Here is a 19,614-nt window from a genome sequence, read left to right on the forward strand (position 1 = left end):
TTGGGAGACGAAAAACATATTTAACCCAAAATATTTTAATATAGATTTTTATTGTTAAAATTAATTATAAGATTTAATTTGTAAACAAATATAACTAAGCATAATTCTCAAACTCAAAACCTCATTATTTTAAAGACTTAAATAGGAATAAAATTAAACAGCAAAATTTACAAGAACTATAATGATAAAATGTTCAAAAAGTATGATTTGGTAAATGTTAAAATAAAGTTAGATTCAATTGGAATTTAAAAACAATAACATTCTCGTAATAATTAATATAGTAAACTTTTAATTCAAAATAGCAATAGTGTGAAATGATCCAGCACGGAAAGTATGGAAATCGAAAACCTATTCATGAAAGTAAAAATCTCACTCTGAAGAATGCATATTAAATTTATAACTTAAGGTAGCACGTTCTGGTTTAAATGCACGTACTTGACGATTATGATTGTTTCAGACGCTGTTAGAATTATGACAATATCAACCTTTGTGATTAAATGCAACTCATGTTACGCTCTAATTGATACACCAGGTTGTATTAAAAAGAATCACATGATCACATCCAATATGAAAAATTAAAATCTTCTTATTTGAAAATAATTATATGACAAGAACAATGATACAACACTATATATTGCAACAAACATCAAAATCTATCAAATGAATGTTGGCTTATAAACGATTCTTCAAGTTCTTTGAAACCTCGGTAAACGTGTTCTGTTTGGTTCTGTGGAAGGGCTAACCTCCGCACTTCAGTCATATACCTGTATCATGTGGAAAAGTCAATGACATCAAAACTTGAACATGCCATAAACAACACATCTATACAATGAAGATTAGAGAAATATAATAACAAAAAAAGCTAATGTATGAAAGTGTAAAGAAGTGAACCTGTTTGCGGCACTCGTGATCTTGTCCCGAATTCCTTGGCTAGCGATGGCACGTTCCGATGAGAATCCTCCACCTAGTATTAGGGAGGAATGCCCAGCAGCACTGCTACCCATCCTTTGTGAATATGCAGACATTGCCCACTCTCGAAGCACCACTAGAACTGATCTCAACATACGTAATCTAACACTAGGGGATGGCAAAATAGCTCCATTCGACAACAATTGGTCATATGCGTTCAATACGGGTTCAGCTGCACCCTTACAAGCAGAAACAAGGGCTCTTGCAACATCTTCATCTCCAACGGCTTCGACCCCTGAATTCAACCTCTCCTACAGAAAGACATGAATTCGTATTTAAGATAAAAGATTGATAGTTCAACCAAATCCTGCCTGACAACTTAAAGGTGTTCATGGGAGAATACAGAAGTAGAAAATATAATACTCAACCAGCATTTACAGTAAAAATCACTAAGTAAATAGGAAGATGTACCAGTCCAGCCTTCTCTAGGTGAAGACAAATAATGTCAAGTGGTAAAACAGCTCCATCACCAGGATAAAGGCGGGGCCCAACCCTCTTTAGTACCGAGCAAGCTTCAGCAATGCCCCCTCTTGATATAGCTTGATCAATAAGTCTAGCCCACGTCTCTCTGACAATGCTGCTGTCGGTATCACCAGAATAATTGGCAAAGTACAGCATCTCCAGGCATATCTAAAGGAAAAGCGGGAAATGAAGAACTGTTAACAGGTGCTTGGATAAAGAAATTTCACATTCTTCCGACAATCTTTTCAGCAAAAATACTACAAAACAGCACCAGCTAAATCGCCCAGTGGTACAGTAGCAGATGCAACTAAATCTTCTCATAAAAAAAAAAAGATACAACAAAATCAGTAACACCCTTTTGGTTTGAAAATAGAGAAAGAATATGCAGCAGAAAAGAAAAAAGGTCAGAACTTCCCTGTATATAATTCTGTATCATTGGAAAGAAAAGAAACCATAAGTATATTTTCACAGTTTGGTTATGCTAAAAAAATAATCAGTAGAAAAGGAAGGAGATGAACAGAGATGGGCCGTTTCTTTTTTAGGCAAGGAAGACCTAACAATGAATCCTTTCCTACACCACTAGAATCTCGGTTGCCGTCAATATCTAGATACTAAAGTTCAAAAGACTTGTAATTATATCTAGTAGTTTTCATATCAAGCTCTTAAAGATATTGATCTAGTTCAAAACTAAAAATAATGAGAACAAGAAAAACAGAAAAAATTTACCGTTGCAACAACCTAAACCAAAATAAAACAAAAAGACTTCAATAAATAGCCAAAAAGAGAATGGAAGTACCTCCCAGAGCCCAAAGGGAACGGCATATTCATTATACAACTGGGTAATACTCTTAACGTCTGAAGCTAGCTCTTCTGCCTTCTCTCTTGTTGCACTAACAAAATTGGCATCAGCAGTAGAACTACCTTCTGGGATTACACCATTTTCAGCAGAATCTGACGTGCTAGGTAAAACATCAGACCTAGAAGCCATAGACTCCAGTTCTTCTTTGATTTTTATCTGGAACCGGAGAACTGCAAGCTTCCCTTCAAGCAAATCTAGAAACCCATTGTCAATGGAACTTCGACCAGAACCTAGTAACCCATCACTACTAGTTGCATTTTTAGCCTGTAGAACTGCATTACTTAGGTATTGACACCTGAATTATACAAATTAAAAACTATAAGATATTTGTGCAAGCATATAAAAACTAATTAAGTGGAAAAGGATATCAATTTGACACAAGTAAAGTGCTTAGTCTTGCTAGTACCGTCATAGTCATGTTTGTGAATGAGTCATCATAAGCACATAAGAAACAACAGTCACTTGAGAACAAATGGTGAATCAGGAATCAATTTCCATGTTCTATATACAAAGGTTAGATCAAGTGTCAGCTTTAGCTTTCACTAATGCTAGTAATGCAAGAGGAGAAAAATAAATCCACCTAGCATATAAGTGGCTACAAAATTTCAGTGACTATTCACGTGTCACAATGAGATCCGCTCTGCTGTAAGGATTCACTCTAAGTACGGTTGTCTATTTCAACCAGGTTTAGAGCAATAAAGTGGCAAACTACTCAGAAGTTTCAAAGGAAATATTAGAAAAGATAGTAATGACAAGAAAAGAAAGAACTCTTTTGACCTCTGTTCAAGAGTAGGAACTCCATCAATTGAACGCCTTTCAGCTAGTCTAAGCAGTGCATGAGCTGCAAGCATATGTTGGCGTTTTAAGACATAATATCGTGCCAAAAGTTCATAGTACTTGACTTGATTAGTTGACATTGGTGCTCCTGATTGCCCCATTGGAGAAGTTGTTGCAGTGACAGCACGAACCTAGCAGATCCAGAAAAACAAAAAAATAAATTTTCAAAGAAATCATGTGAAGAGTATTGTGTGGGTGTAGCTTCTGCAGGCAAAACATATAAAGCCAAGATTCAAATACACGATATTAGAACATTTTGAGTAAATAAACAGCAATCATCAATTAGTTATTGGGGAGAAAGAGCTAATAGACAACCTCGTGTATAGGTTTACGACCAGCATTTTGCAAAAATGGCAACAGGTCAGGACCCCCATACTCTAGCAATTCATTTTCAAGACCTAGATCAATCATAGCCTGGTAAAGATACTCATGGAAAATTCTGTCTGGAGATTGGACACCCAGTTGAACAATTTGACATATATATTTCTTCCTTGAGGATGGATCAAGGGCAGATTGTGAAACAGTTGAATTAATGGGAGAGCCAAATTCCTTCTGCAAGGTGTCACCTTTCAGAGATCGCAAGGCACTGATAATTATCTCGTAACACTGCTCACGGTGAGCAAGTGCTTGTTCTCTGACAGTTGCATCAATTTCATCATTATAAGCATCGCCTGCAGGGTCAAGAGCCTGTGCCTTTTGAAGAGGTAAGCGCACTACAGCTTCATAAAACCTGCAGCACGCAAGAGAATCTAACTGTCAAATTAAAGGCTTAAAAAACCATAGGCCATGAAAATGGAGAGCACGGAAAAAAAAAGGATCTACCTTAAATCCTCAAAACGCTTGCAAACAGTTCGTAGGTCAACAGACTCTGGAACTTTACTCAGGGAATTAAATGCTTCCCTTGCAAGATTCTCCTTGTCTTCGGCATCTATAGTCGTAGCAGCTCTCTCCAGCGCTTCCACAGCTAAGAAGAATTTGTAATCAGACTCCTTATAGTAACTTGGGCAGCCATCTCGCAATCTCCTACTAATGTCATCTACAGTCCCCCTGCCATCAGGACCAGTATAATACTGGAGTAGACTATGTTGTTTAGGAAACATTATTATAGAAGATACAAAACTTCATTTAAAAAAAAGAATGAAAAACTCCACTAATGAGTAAACTTCTTGTAGATGAAATTTCCTTCATGGCTTCTTAATCAGGGTTTTACCTCCATAAGAGCAGATATAAGTCTAGTAGCAATATGGTCACCCTCCTCAGAACAAACTAGTTGATGAAATGTCAACTGAACTAATGTTTGTTGAAGGCTAGAGTCAAATCCCTGAATTAGTCGAGTCACATGATGCTGTGAAAGAAGTTGAAGCAAAAATAGGGCTTCGCCAGATCGAAGGAGCAACTGCCTAATGCACTCCATTGCTCTCACCTGTAGTAGGATAACAAACCCAAGTGAGAAGAAACTAAACTAACTAATAAAAAATGCCACATATGGAAACAATTAAAAAAGTAGGCCCACCTCCATGGCAGCTAATTCAGCAGGACTATAAGGCAACCTTTGCCTTTTATTATTTGTTCTGCTACCATTGGACTCCATATTTCTGGAATAAGCACCAAATAAATTTCTCACCATATTGCGATCACCAGCACCCAATGTCGAACCATTACCATACAGAATGGAACCACTCAGATCTCCCAATCCTGCTACACAGCCATAAAGTCCCCTCCTCTGGTTCCTTCTTGATCTTAAGAATTTCTCCAAAGAACGGAGTTTTTGTTCAAGGACTTGCATAGCCCCAACAGAGAGTCTGCACACAACTACGCCATTTTCAGATAGGGTGCCTGAAGGACCTAAATTGCCTTTTACAACCATTACAGGAAGCTCCCATAGGGGAAAAAGTAATCTAGATGAACACAAACAGAGCCCCTCATGTGCAGCTGAAAAAACAGGCTCAGCTTCCTGAACAACCTGGCCCATGCTGAATCCCCCAGCAGCACTTCTTGTGTTTGATAATGCATTACTACCTTCAAGTTGTGGCATGCCAACAACCCTTGGATCTTCAAAAGCTTCAGCTGCCTTCTCAGCAATAACATTGCTGATAAGGTTTTCAGAATGCACTACTCTTGCAGCAAGCATTAAACACATTGCAGCAGCCTCACCTGCACCAAATCGATTGAAGAAATCTTCTAAAACTGACCTTGGAGTGTTCGATTCCAATAGCCGCCTTAGAATGTCCAGTGGCCTGTTAAAAACAATTTCCATCATGCCCATGGTGCTGAAGACAACAATCCTTCTTCTTGGAAGTATGTGTTGGGTTGAGAGATCTCCCCTAGCCCAGAGTTTGCCAGACAACTTTTCACATGATTCCATAGAGCTCTCATAACCACCAAACTCAATTTCTGAATACAGAGACTGCACAGTAGCTGCAGTATCCGGTGAAGGTAAAACATCTGCCACTGAAAGCATTCGTCCTTCAACTGGTAAAGAAGATACAGACTCTCGTAATGCCCGGGAACTCCTGGTACTTGTTCCTAAATTACCTGATGGCAATGATTGTGTGCTTGAATCCCTGCTCAAAACAAGAAGTGATGGCATGGTTGAAGATGACGCATCAGAGAGGATAAGAGTTCCAGCAGAATAATAAGATGCTTCAATTTTTAGGGAGAGATCCTCATTCTGGGGTCTACCAGCAAGAGCCATTGCCCCAAAGGTTAAACCTCCACTAACACCCCAAGGAGGAGCAGGCCTTGTAGTGACAACCTTTAAACAGCTAGGCTTGTGATGATTGGTGTTAAATCCAGTCAAGCTTCCACTAGAAGGAGAGGTAGATAGGTACATCCTTCTACCATCTGATAAAAGAGCAACCAGGTGCAGCCACTTTGATTCAAGAGTAGATAAAGGTGAGATGCAAATAATAGATGGCTTTGGAGATCGACTTGAGACTCTTGATCCAGTTGATTGTCTAGCTCCATAATGTGCATCCCTCTGATTGACAAGATTCTTTTCTTCAGCTACTTTCTTTAACGGCCCATCACCATTTGGTCCTATAACATAAACTTGAATCTTCATCTCTTCAGTCCGTGCATATAATATTTGTCTCTCATTGTCAAAAACCATTTCAACAATAGCATCAACAGCTCCAAAATTGAATACATTTGGTATAACCCATCTGCAAATAACAGTTAAATTGCTAAGGAATTAACAAGAAATGATTAGATATAAAAAAATCAGGTAACTTAATATAACACTTAGAAAATGGCACACACAATTCCATGATAGTAAAAATCATTTTGCAATTAAGCATCAATTGAGTAAAAAAGTACCTTGAAATGACACTTCCAAAACCAGCAGTCATGCAGATTTTTCGGCAGCGCTTTTGCCATCCAGAGCCAGTTGAGTAAAGAACCTCATATATGTGGCCATCCCGACCAGCAAGAAAAATACGACCTTTGTCAGTACATGCTACACAAGTCATTGTAACCCCATCGGATGATATTGTATGCTCTGGCAAAGGCTGCAATGTAACTTCCGCAAACGGATCTGAACCATCTGCTCCTCCAGAGCAGCAAACTCCAACTAAAATTAACTAATAAAAAGAGTGGGGTAAGAAACAATACTTCTCCCACAAGGAGTTCTGGAAAGAACATACTGCAAATCATTCATAGGGAACTTATCATACAAAACCGTGTTATTGAATAATATTATAGCAGGTCCTAAAAAACTGGTAGGGTATTAAAAAACTTAGCACCAAAAATGGAATTTCTAACTAACAAAGCACCACACAGATTTATACGGACATCTTCTAAAAAGAACTGTCATAAAAAAAAATAACACATAATGATAAAACTGCATTTGACTTAATTTTTCATGATTTGTTCCAATTACATTGTGATCGTAACAGAGGATTCCAGGATACATACCCACTCTTTGAGAAATAGTGTTAGATAGTAAATTAACAACTTTATCATGCACATTGTAAAGCAACAAGCACATAATGCAAGTTTCAACTTATTAAATGACCACTTTTGCTATTGACAAACTGGACCCAAGTCAAGATTCTCATCACACTCAAACCGATGAACTTTAGAATCAAAATTTCCTAAAGTTCAGGATCTAGGAAGTTACATTTTTGCTCAAACTAATGCACATCTAAGTTGATAAAGGCTACATGAAAATTCTATTGACCAAACAAAAAGAATAATACAAAAAGACCCTATTGATTGAGCCATACAAATTCTCCAACTGCTTAGCAACAAGGACTAGAATATAAAAGAAGAGGTACATAATTGAGAAGGCTAACCAAACTACTTATGATCTTCATGAATGCTACCGGAAAAGTTTAAGGAACGGTATTTGATCAGAAAAAACAACACAGTATACATTGTTCAGGCCAAAAAAGTAATTTAGCAAAAAACGTAAAGAACTGGTTCTTAAGTATAATATTTGAGTACACACGTCTAGGGAAAATCAATAAAATATAAAATTATTTTACTACCTCAACAGGTGTTGCCAAAACTAAAAGATACTGGATAGCTTCAACAAAAACACCAGGCTTTGATTTTGCAAGACCAACTGCACAAATGGCTTGCTCCTCCCCACTAAATTCAGGACATTGGCCATCCCTATGAAAGTAACAATGTTATGTTAGAAGTACTGCACCACATGTAAATGATTTCCGGTAAAGGGCTCAAAATATTTTCTTATGAATGCAGTAACAACTGCACCAACATTTAGTACCCCTGAGATCATCGCTTACCAATTTTTTTTACATTAACAGTTTGGCATTCAAAATAACTATAGAACAACTGTTGTACTTCAAAAAACCTAGCATAAAGAGAAACTTCAAGAAAATAAACACATAAATGTTTGTCCTTAAACATTTACAACCCTCAAATCTTTTCAAATAGCTTTGTCAATGTTGTTGTCCCAGCCAACTATTGAAAAGGACCAGCGTTTCTACTATTACTCCATGCAATAGCCTGTGAGGGCTCATGCCATACACGTAAAGCATTGAAAAGATGAAATAAATAAAAAGGGAAATTAGTATACTTTTTTAATGTGGTTAGAGGGAATAGATCACTAATAAATATGAATTCCTTCCGTTGCTTCAATGTCTGCCAAATAAAAAAGGTAGGAGGCAACTCCATACCAAGAAAATCTGAAAAGACAGCTATCATTCCAAAATGAGTTAAGGAAGTGTCCAATCTCTTATCTAAACTATAATTTTCTTTATTGTGGTCAAGGAACTTACCACTTGTCAAAACGCCAAAGAAACAATGAATTGTCCACAGACGCCCACGCCCTCCTTATTTCTGGAAATATTCCACAAAAAGCAGTTCCTTCCCCACCAGCTGCATTGTATCTTTCAATAAGCACAGGGGGCAACTCCCAGGTATTTACTACCTCAACGGAAGGGGGCCACTGAAATGACATTAGATAATGCAATTAGATGGAAATACTAAATGAACCTCCAGCTAATTAAATATGCTAACAAACATACCCACAGTCTTAAAAACAGCCCATGACCATGATTTTGACCACAACCTCATGGTTTTTAAGGGTCACCTACAAGACAACTACAGTTATGGCAGCATCAGCCGCATTTGTCTACAGCAATACCAATAAAAGCAACAAAATCATAATCACAACTAATGCTCCAAATTTAAAACCGTGAGGACACCCAGATTCATATTGTCATTTTAAGATTCCTCTCCTCTATAATATCTCCAAATATCAAATAGCCAAGTCATTTTAAAATCAATTATCCATTTCTTTATTTTTCAGAAAATTACACTAATTCTCCCCAAGGTTTCTTGAGGCTGCACATGATTCCCCTACCTTTTTAACATTTACTACAAAGCCGCTTACAAGGGTACATGGTATGCTGTTTTTCAACGGGGAAGATTGGTATAGTGTATAAAAGGTATTAGTGTAATGTTTTCAAACAACTAGAGGGGTTAATATAAGGAGTCAAGAAAGGGAGAGGTATGAATATAAAGTTAGCGAACCCTTAGGGGAAGTTGCTGCAACTTGCCTTTCTTCTTTTTCCCAATTTTCCGGTGTCCTTACTAGGAGGCATTGAGCACTGAGTAATGTAAGTGCCCCTGCCTCTCATGTTTAACCATTTTCAAATGTTTATGACTTTTCACATGAAGCGAAAATAAAACAGTTCAAAACGAAGTGAAGCTTTGCTTCACAAGTCTACACTAATAAATGTTGAATTTAGTTCTCTCCCTCCCGTACATTCATTCGGGACTAGGGATCCCTAAGCCGAGTGGATGAATTTTAGCACGAAAAATGGATAAATGAAACAGCAACCAGAAAGTGCACATAGTTAAACACAACAATGAGAAAAATAATTACGAGCCCTAGAATTTGGAGAAGCTACCTCTCGGGGGTGAGTGGAATAAGGGTGGCTGGTGTATCTGGAAGCTTCTAGAGCTTCTTCGAGGTCGAGCTGAGAGGAAACTTCGCGACCAATGCGATCGCTGACAACAAGCCCCGCATTCGTGACATCGCGCATCACAATCTCGTCTTCCCACGACATCATAGGGATAGAAGCTTAGCCTGGATTCGAGAATGAAATTGAAACCCTCTTTTGGTTGTGGCTATGGAAAATGCAAATTGAAAATTTGGCGGAAAAGAAAAGGGAGAGAAAATGTTTACGGAGTGAGGTGAAGAGAACGGAGGACTGAGAACAAATGACGATGTAGGGTTTTGGGGAGGCTTTCGTAAATTGAGAGTGGCGGGCAAACACTTTCGTTTCCCCCAACAATGCAAAATCGAAAAATAAATAAATAATTATAAGGTAGATTCATTATTCAACTATTAAAATATTTTTCTTGATTTAATTTTTGAATTTTAGGTTAAAATTATGTAACCAGGGAATTTTCCAATACTACACTTAGCTGGATCATCTCATAATTACTCTCCACTTAATAAAAAAGAAAATTATTGCTAAAATTTTATCTAACTAGTGCAGTAACATGAGTTCTATACTAATACTATTGTTAATTTAAAAAATTGATGTTATTGTAACAATTCTAAGGTAATACCAATTCTTATAATATATACAATAATTATGATTGAATTAAATTAAGTAAAATTAAGTAGTTTAAAAAATAACAAGAAAAAATGTCAAAAAAAATATCAGTGATGTTTCTTGTTAATTACAAAAAATATGTACATTTGTGATTAAAAAGAAAAACATTTGTGATGTTCACAGGTATATTGAAAACCTATTTTTTAAAATGCTACATAATTATAGACAACTTACAAAATCTATTTGTTAAACTAGCCTATTTTAGAGGCATAACCCATAGATTAAAGTGCAACATTTTAAGCACTTATGTTGGTATAGCCCCAAAAACAAGTTTCATTTAAATTGATAGCTCTTATGTTGGTAAAATTTAGTTCAGTATACTTCAGTTTAACATATGTTATCTCAACAAATAAAAAAAAAAGTTTATAAAAGTTAATAATTTTGTATTTTTGAAATATTATTTAGGTCCACCGGAATATCTGTTTCTTTAAAAACTTTTAAAGATTATATGATTTTATTTATTTTTTATTTAGTGAGTTAAATTTATTTTACTATTGGATTTGGATTATTAGATTTGATATGAATGTAAGGGACAGGAAAGTAACAGTTAAATTGTTTGAGTCTAAAAAGAAAAAGATAGTATAATTTAAAAAGATATGAAAAACATAGTTTAGAAAAAATGAGCCAGTGATAGGATAATGTGATAAATTTAAAAAGTAAATATAATTGATAAAAATATAAAATTATTATTTTATTTTGATATATAAAAGTAATTTAGTTTAAATTGAAGACAGTGTGAATTATATTACAATGAGAGGTGGATAATTATTTAAACTGAAAAAGTTAATATTGATAAAATATCTTAAATTAAAATATGAATTTTAAAAATTAAGATGAAATAAATTTTTTGAAATTAGTATAAATAAAATTAAATAATAATTTGATGTGAAATTATTTTAAATTGAGATATGATTGTTTAAAATTAATATAAATTAAATGAGAGTAACTTTGTTTAAAAAAACTTGCATATTGATAAAAAAAATTTAAATAAAATAATAATTCTGTTACTGTTAAATATTTTTCAATAAAATCTTCCAAGAAAAATCACTTTTCTCATGCTCCCTTAAATTTATCATTGCTAATATCTCAAATCAGCTAGTACAAACAAAACACGGCCCATTTTCATAATCTATTACAGTAAATAGAAATTAAAATTATTAAGTATTATTATTATTTCTATGACGTAAAACAGTTTATAAATAATATTAATTTTTGGTACAGTAAAATAGTTGTTTTAAAATTTAAACCTAATGGAAGTAGGAAGAAGATAAAAGAGGCGTCGAAAGCCAAGAATATAGGCACTGTGTTCTGAACTGTTCCCCTCATCTTCTTCCTGGCACCGAAACATTACATTTTTCTTTTTTCAAAGACCAAAACCATAATCATCTTAAATTCAACGCAACTAATATACTTGAACAACAAGAACAAGAAACAAGAAACGTTTCCCTCTGTATTACCTGTTTTTTCTTCTGTATTTCAACTTTTAGTCATGTTTTTCTCTCTCTAGCCGTCAATCATCATGTCTTCCTCAAATTCCGCCCCTCAGCCCCACGCGCCGCTGCTCATCCCGCGTCCCGATGCCGGCACGGCCCGTCTCCCCGTCCTCGCACTCCTCCTCGGCCGCCGTGGCCATTCCGCCGTCGTCCGGGAGACCGCGGCCCGTGAGCTCGACGAGCGCCGCGCCGACTGGACATACTCGAAACCGGTGGTGGCGCTCGACATGACATGGAACATGGCCTTTGTGGTGGTCTCGGCGGTGATGCTCGCCTGCACCGTCAAGGAGAATCCCAACACGCCGATCCGGTGGTGGATCTGTGGCTACGCCCTGCAGTGCCTCCTTCACGTGGCGCTCGTGTGGGTCGAGTACCGGAGGAGGAGCGACGCGCCGAGGGACGAGGAGTCTGGCGGCCACCTCGAATATGATGACGTCAACGACAGCGAAGAGGAGGATGCTGGAACCTCTGGGAGTTCCCCTTCCACTGGGTGCGTTCAATTTCATTTCAATTCAATTGTTGATTTTCAATTATAAACACGCCAATTTGTTAGTTATCGGTTTTCATGGGGTTCGATTAATATAGTTTTGTGTATATTGCCATAGATTTTCTTCATGTTGGGTTCTGTGTTATTACGAATAGTTTTGCCGTATTTCAATTAACGGTTCTATCTGTACGTATACCCAATTATCCGTAAGAAGGTTGCTCCAATTGGTTAGAATAGGACTCATCGTATTACAAAGCGAGTTTGAATGTTGCTGCTGAGGACAGTGAAGGTGAATATGTATCTATGTATATGTAACTTTGTCAATGTGAGGTTTGTCTTGACCCCGGTGCTAAACTTGCTAAAAAACTAATGTATCACCCCGGTGCGAGAGGCTTCTTGCGTAGCGAATGTACGAGGGAGGGTAATTGTAGGTCGTCTTCATCTTGCATATTAAAGAGGCTGTCCAGATTGGAGCCCATGACCAACCGGTTATTAGGACGTAACTTTACCTTTGCACTATAGCTCGTCTTCTACCTTAAAGAAAATAATTTACTTGTGCCTATTAGTTTCTGCATATTTCAGTCTTTCATGTACTTCAACAATGAATCTAGAATCTTGTTGAGTATGTAGCCGTTTTGGTACCTTTTCCTTGTATTGCGAAATCTTTATTATGTTCCTTTTATTGTTTAGGGACCTTTTCCTTGTATTGTAAAATCCTTGTATAGGGACAGGTTGCATGTGCTAATTCTTTTATTGAAACTGTCAATATCTATGCATAAATCATGGTTAAAACTTCAATTGCATGATCTTGGGGTTTTGTTCGGATAGCAGTACTAATGAGGAATACTAAGACAAGTTGCTAATTTGAATACCTAATGAAGCCCTTTACTTTTCTATCCCGGTATGTGAACCAAGTTCTTGATGGATTTAGCTGCTTCAAAAGTTAAGGTGACTTAGATGATACTGGAACATTTTAGTTATAGATAATGTGTGGGTGAAAGCATTATGGTATTATTAGGGATTATGGTTTGTGTATATGATTAATGAAAGGACTCCAAGTATCATTAAGATTTTAGTCATTGGAACCCTTCTACTGATATTTTGGTATAGAAACTCTGCTTCAATGTATGTAATGTGAGGACTATCTGTCGGGTTATATCCTTTCACTCTGGGAAAAGAAAATTAAATGTCTTTTACTTTGTTGAGGGGCCGTGTGCTGCTCTTTTGATTTTAATCTGCTATGGAGTTGCATGCTATTTGGTTTATTATTATATGCATTTTTATATTGTGTTTGAATTGGTATACTGGTTTTGATTACCTACAACCCAGATTCACAAAACGGTGCGCATCATTGAATACCATGGTTTCGTTACTTTGGTGGATGGTGGGCTTTTACTGGGTTGTCTCTGGTGGTGATATTCTTCTGCAAGATGCTCCACGTTTGTACTGGTAAGTTTGGCATTATTTAAACTACTTTCAAGAATAATGCTTGTATTTTACCTTGTAAATTTGGCACGGAGGTGCGTAAAAACATACGCGCTCTGGCATTAATAATGTACATCCGTGTATAAGAATATTTTTCCTGCAAAATGAGGTATGTTTACCAAAGTTTACAGAAGATTTTTCTATTTATTTTTTTTTTGTCAAAGAATGATATGTTTATTTTAAACTTATTTATGAAAACTAGTAATATCCATGCTTATATTAGTAATGCATAAAGTTGTGGCCTTTTATTTTCTGATCCAATGACTTAATCTATCCTAATATATGAGAAATGAATTGAATAACTCTTTTATTTTTGTGAAAAATAGTCCCCAATGTTTAAAACGCTAAATATAGACCAAAGCAAATGATAAATAATCTTTCTTTTAAAGAAAAATCATTACAAAAGAGTTTTTTTATTATTAATTTTGTTTGTTATAACTGACAAAAATTGATGGATTGCATGATGAATTTGATAACAATGTTGATATTAAATTTCTTTTTCTTTGGATTTATATGTACAGGTTGGCTGTTGTCTTCCTTGCATTTGATGTCTTTTTTGCCATCTTTTGTGTTGTGTTGGCATGCTTGATTGGAATTGCCCTCTGTTGTTGTTTACCCTGTATTATTGCTATTCTCTATGCTGTTGCAGGACAGGTACGTGTTTCATTCTCTTTAATCATAAATCCTAACATTCAAATATTTGTTGGCTTCCAATCTCATTGCCTCGTTTCATGAGACTATAGGAAGGTGCATCAGAATCGGATCTCAGTGTACTTCCAAGATACAAATATCAAATGTTAAGCAATGAGGAAACACCCAGTAAAGGAGGTGGATCAATGATTCCCGTGGAGACGATCAGTGGTTACTCAGTGAATGAACGAATACTTTCACCTGATGATGCAGTATGTTTTGCTGGACTGAATTAATTTTTCAGCCTTAATTAGCTTGTTACTTCTGCAAAATGGCTATTTGATTTTCTATATTGGTCCTGCATATAAAGATTCATGCTGTAGTTTCATAAGATCTTTGTGTGAATTTATGGTTGTTCGAAAGGGAAAAAGATATAATTCGTGCATTGTGATAATAACATTCAAAAGATTTCTGAAAGTAATAAATCAATTTCTTTTTTCTTCTTAGGAATGCTGTATATGCATCTCTTCCTATGAGGATGGAGCAGAGCTTCATGTTCTTCCGTGTAACCATCATTTCCATTCTACATGCATAGTGAAATGGCTGAAGATGAATGCAACTTGTCCTCTTTGCAAGTTCAATATTCTGAAGGGAAATGAACAGGTGTGACAGAATACTAAAGACGATCAAAAATATGATTTTAAGCTGAGCTTAAGTATAAAATAGTTCATGGTTTTCAACTGTTGATGTGTATATGTAGATACTATCAAGACATTAAAGAGTGTAACTTCTTCCAATTTTCTCGTTTTAACTGTCATTGTTTTGCTTAATTGTTTGTGTAGAGAAAATATAGGTGAGAAGGAAAACTGCTTAGAGAGGAGATCTAGTAATCGTGTTGAATAGTTTAAATATTTAATTTTGCCCTAATTTAACAATGGAAAGTGTGTCGGTCTACCTTCCAACTTATTCCATGACCTTATTTATGAATTATTCTGTGTTTTTTTGGTTGAAGGAAGATAATTGCTTTATTTTTAACCAAGACCTTCGTATGTTGATACTTCACTTTCTTTTTTACACTCACTTAACAACCTTTAATATTGTTATGTTGGTAATATTTTTACATCACTTAATTACAAATTTACTTTTTATTATATTTAATTTTTTAAACAAATTCCAGGTTTGTCAACATATATCTCTTTTAATAATCGGTTCGAGCTACACTAGATGTCGCAAATCAAACCTTGATATTTGAAAATTTTCGGTGTTCATTCTGTGGGATATGGGGGCTAATTAGTTACAAATTTCACTATTGGCTTTAATAAATAATTGGGTAAACGTAATTTATTTCGGCTTTTGCTTCCTGCGCCCTATTAATTAGGGCTAAGTAAAAAATGTAAAAGGTTACTTATAGTATTTCACATGTTTGATAGGGTGCAGGAAGAATAAAGATAGGGTGCAGAAAGCAATACCCATTTATTTTAAGGAGTATGTTTTTTTATGTTTCTCTTATTTAAAATGAATGGTGTTTTAAGGGAGTTTAGTTCATTAGATTTAATAGATTGTTTAATAATATTTTAAGATTATCTATCATGCATTGATTTTAATAGTTATAGGGAAAAACAAATTTGCACAAGACTAATATCATTGCATCCAATACTTCCATGAAATGAAATGCTTATAAGTGAACATGTTAGTATAATCTTCTTCAATTGCTTTTTCTTCGTCTGTCTCCAATATTTGAAATAATAAGCCCAGAAATAGTTGGGCCAGCCCATCACAGCAAGCAAAACAAAAAACCCTACGCTGACCCTTTCATTACATACTTAGATATATAGAACAACACTCGAACCAGAAACCCTACAGAGACAACCTTCTCCCATTTTTCATAAGCGCAGTTACACCCTCACTCCTTCCCCTTCCCTCTCACCTACACCGTAAACAACATGGCCGAACGTGGAAGTGGAGACCGTGGTGGATTCGGTCGCGGCTTCGGCGGTCGCGGTCGCGGCGACAGGGGTCGTGGCGGACGCCGTAGGGCCGGGCGCCGCGAGGAGGAGGAAAAATGGGTTCCTGTAACGAAACTTGGACGCCTCGTAAAGGATGGTAAAATACGGAGCCTGGAACAGATCTACCTGCACTCACTCCCAATTAAGGAGCACCAAATAATCGACACCCTCGTCGGTCCTACTCTCAAAGATGAGGTCATGAAGATCATGCCTGTCCAGAAACAGACTCGTGCCGGTCAGCGCACGCGCTTCAAGGCCTTCGTCGTCGTTGGTGACGGTAACGGCCACGTGGGTCTCGGTGTCAAGTGCAGCAAGGAAGTCGCCACTGCCATTCGTGGCGCCATTATCTTGGCTAAGCTCTCTGTTATTCCCGTCAGGAGAGGGTATTGGGGAAACAAGATTGGAAAGCCCCACACCGTTCCCTGCAAGGTCACCGGAAAGTGTGGTTCCGTCACAGTTCGCATGGTCCCTGCCCCTCGTGGGTCCGGTATCGTCGCTGCCAGGGTCCCCAAAAAGGTATTGCAGTTCGCCGGAATCGATGATGTTTTCACCTCCTCCAGAGGTTCGACTAAAACCCTCGGAAACTTCGTCAAGGTTAACCCTTACCCTTATTATATTTATTTATGTTTTTTTAGTGTTTGTTTCGTTTATTGGATAATGCTTGTTAACGATGATTTGTAATGGTTTTTAACGACTTCTCTCAAGTGTTGTTTATATTTTACGAGCAATTTATATCATGGTCCTTTTAAAAGCCTTTGCCATGTTCATTGCAAGTGAAGCGTTTTAGTATTGCAACCATATGTCCTTATTTTTTTGTAACTGGATGATGACATCGTTGAAGCATAATTAGTTGTATTGGTTGTTATTGTGTATGATCTTACATTGCCCTTGGATGCACGGAAATACTATATGATTTACTTTAAATTTCTATTACGCGCTTGGTTGCCTTATGCTTAATTCTGGTTGTCTAATTTAGTACTATAAATTGCACTACGAAGAAATGAGTTCAGTGTAAAATTTAGGCTGTTTTTTTAATGAACTTAATCAGTACTTTGACGTAAAGGAAATAAGAGGAGAAAACCTGAGTGAATTATTTTATATTTGTGGTTTATCATTAAGCTAATATGTAAAATCTCTTTTGTAAGCTTCTTCGCAGATTGTTAACTTGTGTCGAGACTAATTTGAACTAAGTAGAGAACTTTAATTAATTTTACCTTTCCCATTGGTCTCCCGGAATGTGTTATTACAACTTTTTTGAAGTCGGGTAGTATTTGTTTTTATTGCATCTGTCCCCATCCAATGTAGTAAACACCATTTTTAGTTTTGTTAAACCATTTGTATGCATTTTGAAATATTGAATAACCAATAAGTAAATAGATCTGAATCTTATTTATTTATTATTAATCTGTTTTTCTAATTCCTCTTATCTTTTTACAGGCCACTTTTGATTGTCTGCTTAAAACCTACGGTTTTCTAACACCCGAATTCTGGAAGGAGACTCGCTTCTCTAAATCACCATTCCAAGAATATACAGATCTATTGGCAAAGCCAACAGGAAAGGCCCTCATCCTGGAAGAGGAAAGAGTTGAGGCTTGATGTTTGAGCTAGCAATTTTGAAGTTATATGTTGAAGAGTGTTTTAAGTATTTTGCTAGGACCCAGTAATTATATGTTTTGCAGGTTTTTGTTATTTCCTTAATTATTGAGTTTAGTGGTTTTGACCCTGTTTCAAATACCGAAATCTTCATGGATTTATTAAACTTTCACGCTGTCCTAACTTAATGGCAGATTTCACAATTGAAAGAAAAGAAAGTGTGTTCTTGGTTTAAGTTCCCATGAGATTTGATTAAACGCATCTTTGAAATTAATACGATTTATTAGTTGTATTTTGTTGTCATTTTTATCGCTAAGCGTAGCCACATGAACATGTTTGCCTACGCCCATGTGAGAAGGTGCTATTGTTAATTTGGAGGAAATTATTGATGTATTTTAATTCAATACTCAGTGACCTACACCACCAATCAAATGTTTACACGCTGATGTGAATTTGTTAGCTGTCTGGTTATTGAAATTGATTGAAGTATCGTGACCCTAGTTAAGAATTAAACTGGTTGCATAGTTGTGTTTTGTGAGGTAAGTTGTCACATTAGGGGCATGAATATTGGAAAGGAACTTGGTTAGACCCCACAATCGATCATGACATCTCCCAGGACAGTGAATCTAGCGAATTGATAACGGTGCGAGTCACCGCTTTGGGTTGTTGCTCAAGCGAAACTACTATGCTCTCACTGCCCTCCAAGTTGTGGCCCTGGTCCCATCCTATTTGAGGTGCCACTGTCAAACATGGTGGGAAGGACCCTCCATGTGAACAAGTCTGGGAGCAGACATACACCTTGTGTATCAAAAGTGCTTTAAGATACATCCACAACACTCCCAATTCTGTTGCGACAGTGTAGTGTGGACCAATTTTCTAAACCACAGGTTTTCCTATAGAATTTCTAGTTTACCACCTACAGTATCAAACTACACAGTGTGAAGAAAACTTGGCTATTTGGAAGGAATGAACGTGCAGAAGACATTTGAAATTGAAATCATATCAGTGGAACTTTGAAATCCAACCGCCAGAAAGTTTTAAGGTCAAAACATTACGATTTCACTGTAAAGACAGACATGATTTACCAATCTAACAGATTCTATGATCAAGAAATTATATTACTTATTAGAATATTACAAACCGTATTAAATATCTCATAACTATTAATAATGTTAATAATTTAATTTAGTTCTCGGATGTTAGTTAAATACGATGCTTGAATGATTAGTAGTTATTCAATACATGTATATGCTAAATTAATGTTTAATATTCTAAAAACTATTTATATAAATGTATTACCGTAAGAATTATTTCAGAAAAATCATATTCCAGAAACAACAGAGGAAAGGAAAAAAGTAAATCCAGATGTTATAAATAATAAAAGATAAACACTGTAGAACCAATCCTCTAAATAAATTACATATATATATATATATATATATATATATATATATATATATATATATTCCATATCTGAATGTTGAATTGGCAGTATTATAAAGAAATGTAATATTTAGTTATTTATGCGGAATTTCGAAGTTTTGTATTCTGTCTGGTATTTTGAAGCTTGGACAAGGGCATACAATTTTCTGGTAGTAGTAAGATTTGTCAGTTTTTGTAGTTTGGTATATTTTTTTTAACGTTGTCTTATCGTTATAGTCAAAGACTCTCTTCCTCGTCTAGAAGTTCTACTCCG

At 36.1% G+C, this 19,614-nt stretch overlaps 3 protein-coding genes across 4 annotated transcripts; 2 read left to right on the forward strand and 1 right to left on the reverse strand.

The window, feature by feature from the left end:
- Window positions 1–509: 509 nt before the first annotated feature.
- On the reverse strand, window positions 510–9,888 carry LOC106766739 (nuclear pore complex protein NUP155). 2 transcript variants are annotated; one of them, XM_014651473.2, is made up of 14 exons: window positions 9,789–9,886; window positions 9,511–9,689; window positions 8,374–8,543; window positions 7,618–7,744; window positions 6,446–6,708; window positions 4,641–6,291; window positions 4,338–4,550; window positions 3,950–4,197; window positions 3,443–3,857; window positions 3,068–3,258; window positions 2,228–2,585; window positions 1,381–1,599; window positions 892–1,220; window positions 510–764 (listed from the first exon to the last, which is right to left on the reverse strand). In XM_014651473.2, exons 2-14 carry the CDS (start codon window positions 9,670–9,672, stop codon window positions 647–649), a joined length of 4,464 nt encoding a protein of 1,487 aa, XP_014506959.1. In that variant the 5' UTR covers window positions 9,673–9,689; window positions 9,789–9,886; the 3' UTR covers window positions 510–646. The 2 variants fall into 2 exon arrangements, with proteins under 2 accessions (XP_014506959.1, XP_014506958.1); XM_014651472.2 differs by having other exon boundaries at window positions 9,511–9,888.
- Window positions 9,889–11,492: 1,604 nt separating this feature from the next.
- Window positions 11,493–15,254, forward strand: LOC106766742 (E3 ubiquitin protein ligase RIE1). Its single transcript, XM_014651480.2, has 5 exons — window positions 11,493–12,207; window positions 13,534–13,653; window positions 14,211–14,343; window positions 14,433–14,591; window positions 14,827–15,254. Exons 1-5 carry the CDS (start codon window positions 11,744–11,746, stop codon window positions 14,986–14,988), a joined length of 1,038 nt encoding a protein of 345 aa, XP_014506966.1. The 5' UTR covers window positions 11,493–11,743; the 3' UTR covers window positions 14,989–15,254.
- Window positions 15,255–16,155: 901 nt separating this feature from the next.
- On the forward strand, window positions 16,156–18,210 carry LOC106766744 (40S ribosomal protein S2-4). The gene is made up of 2 exons (XM_014651481.2): window positions 16,156–16,919; window positions 17,763–18,210. Exons 1-2 carry the CDS (start codon window positions 16,263–16,265, stop codon window positions 17,919–17,921), a joined length of 816 nt encoding a protein of 271 aa, XP_014506967.1. The 5' UTR covers window positions 16,156–16,262; the 3' UTR covers window positions 17,922–18,210.
- The last annotated feature ends 1,404 nt before the right edge of the window (window positions 18,211–19,614 follow it).

The sequence above is a fragment of the Vigna radiata genome, chromosome 7 (assembly GCF_000741045.1).
Source record: "Vigna radiata var. radiata cultivar VC1973A chromosome 7, Vradiata_ver6, whole genome shotgun sequence".
NCBI lineage: Eukaryota > Viridiplantae > Streptophyta > Magnoliopsida > Fabales > Fabaceae > Vigna > Vigna radiata.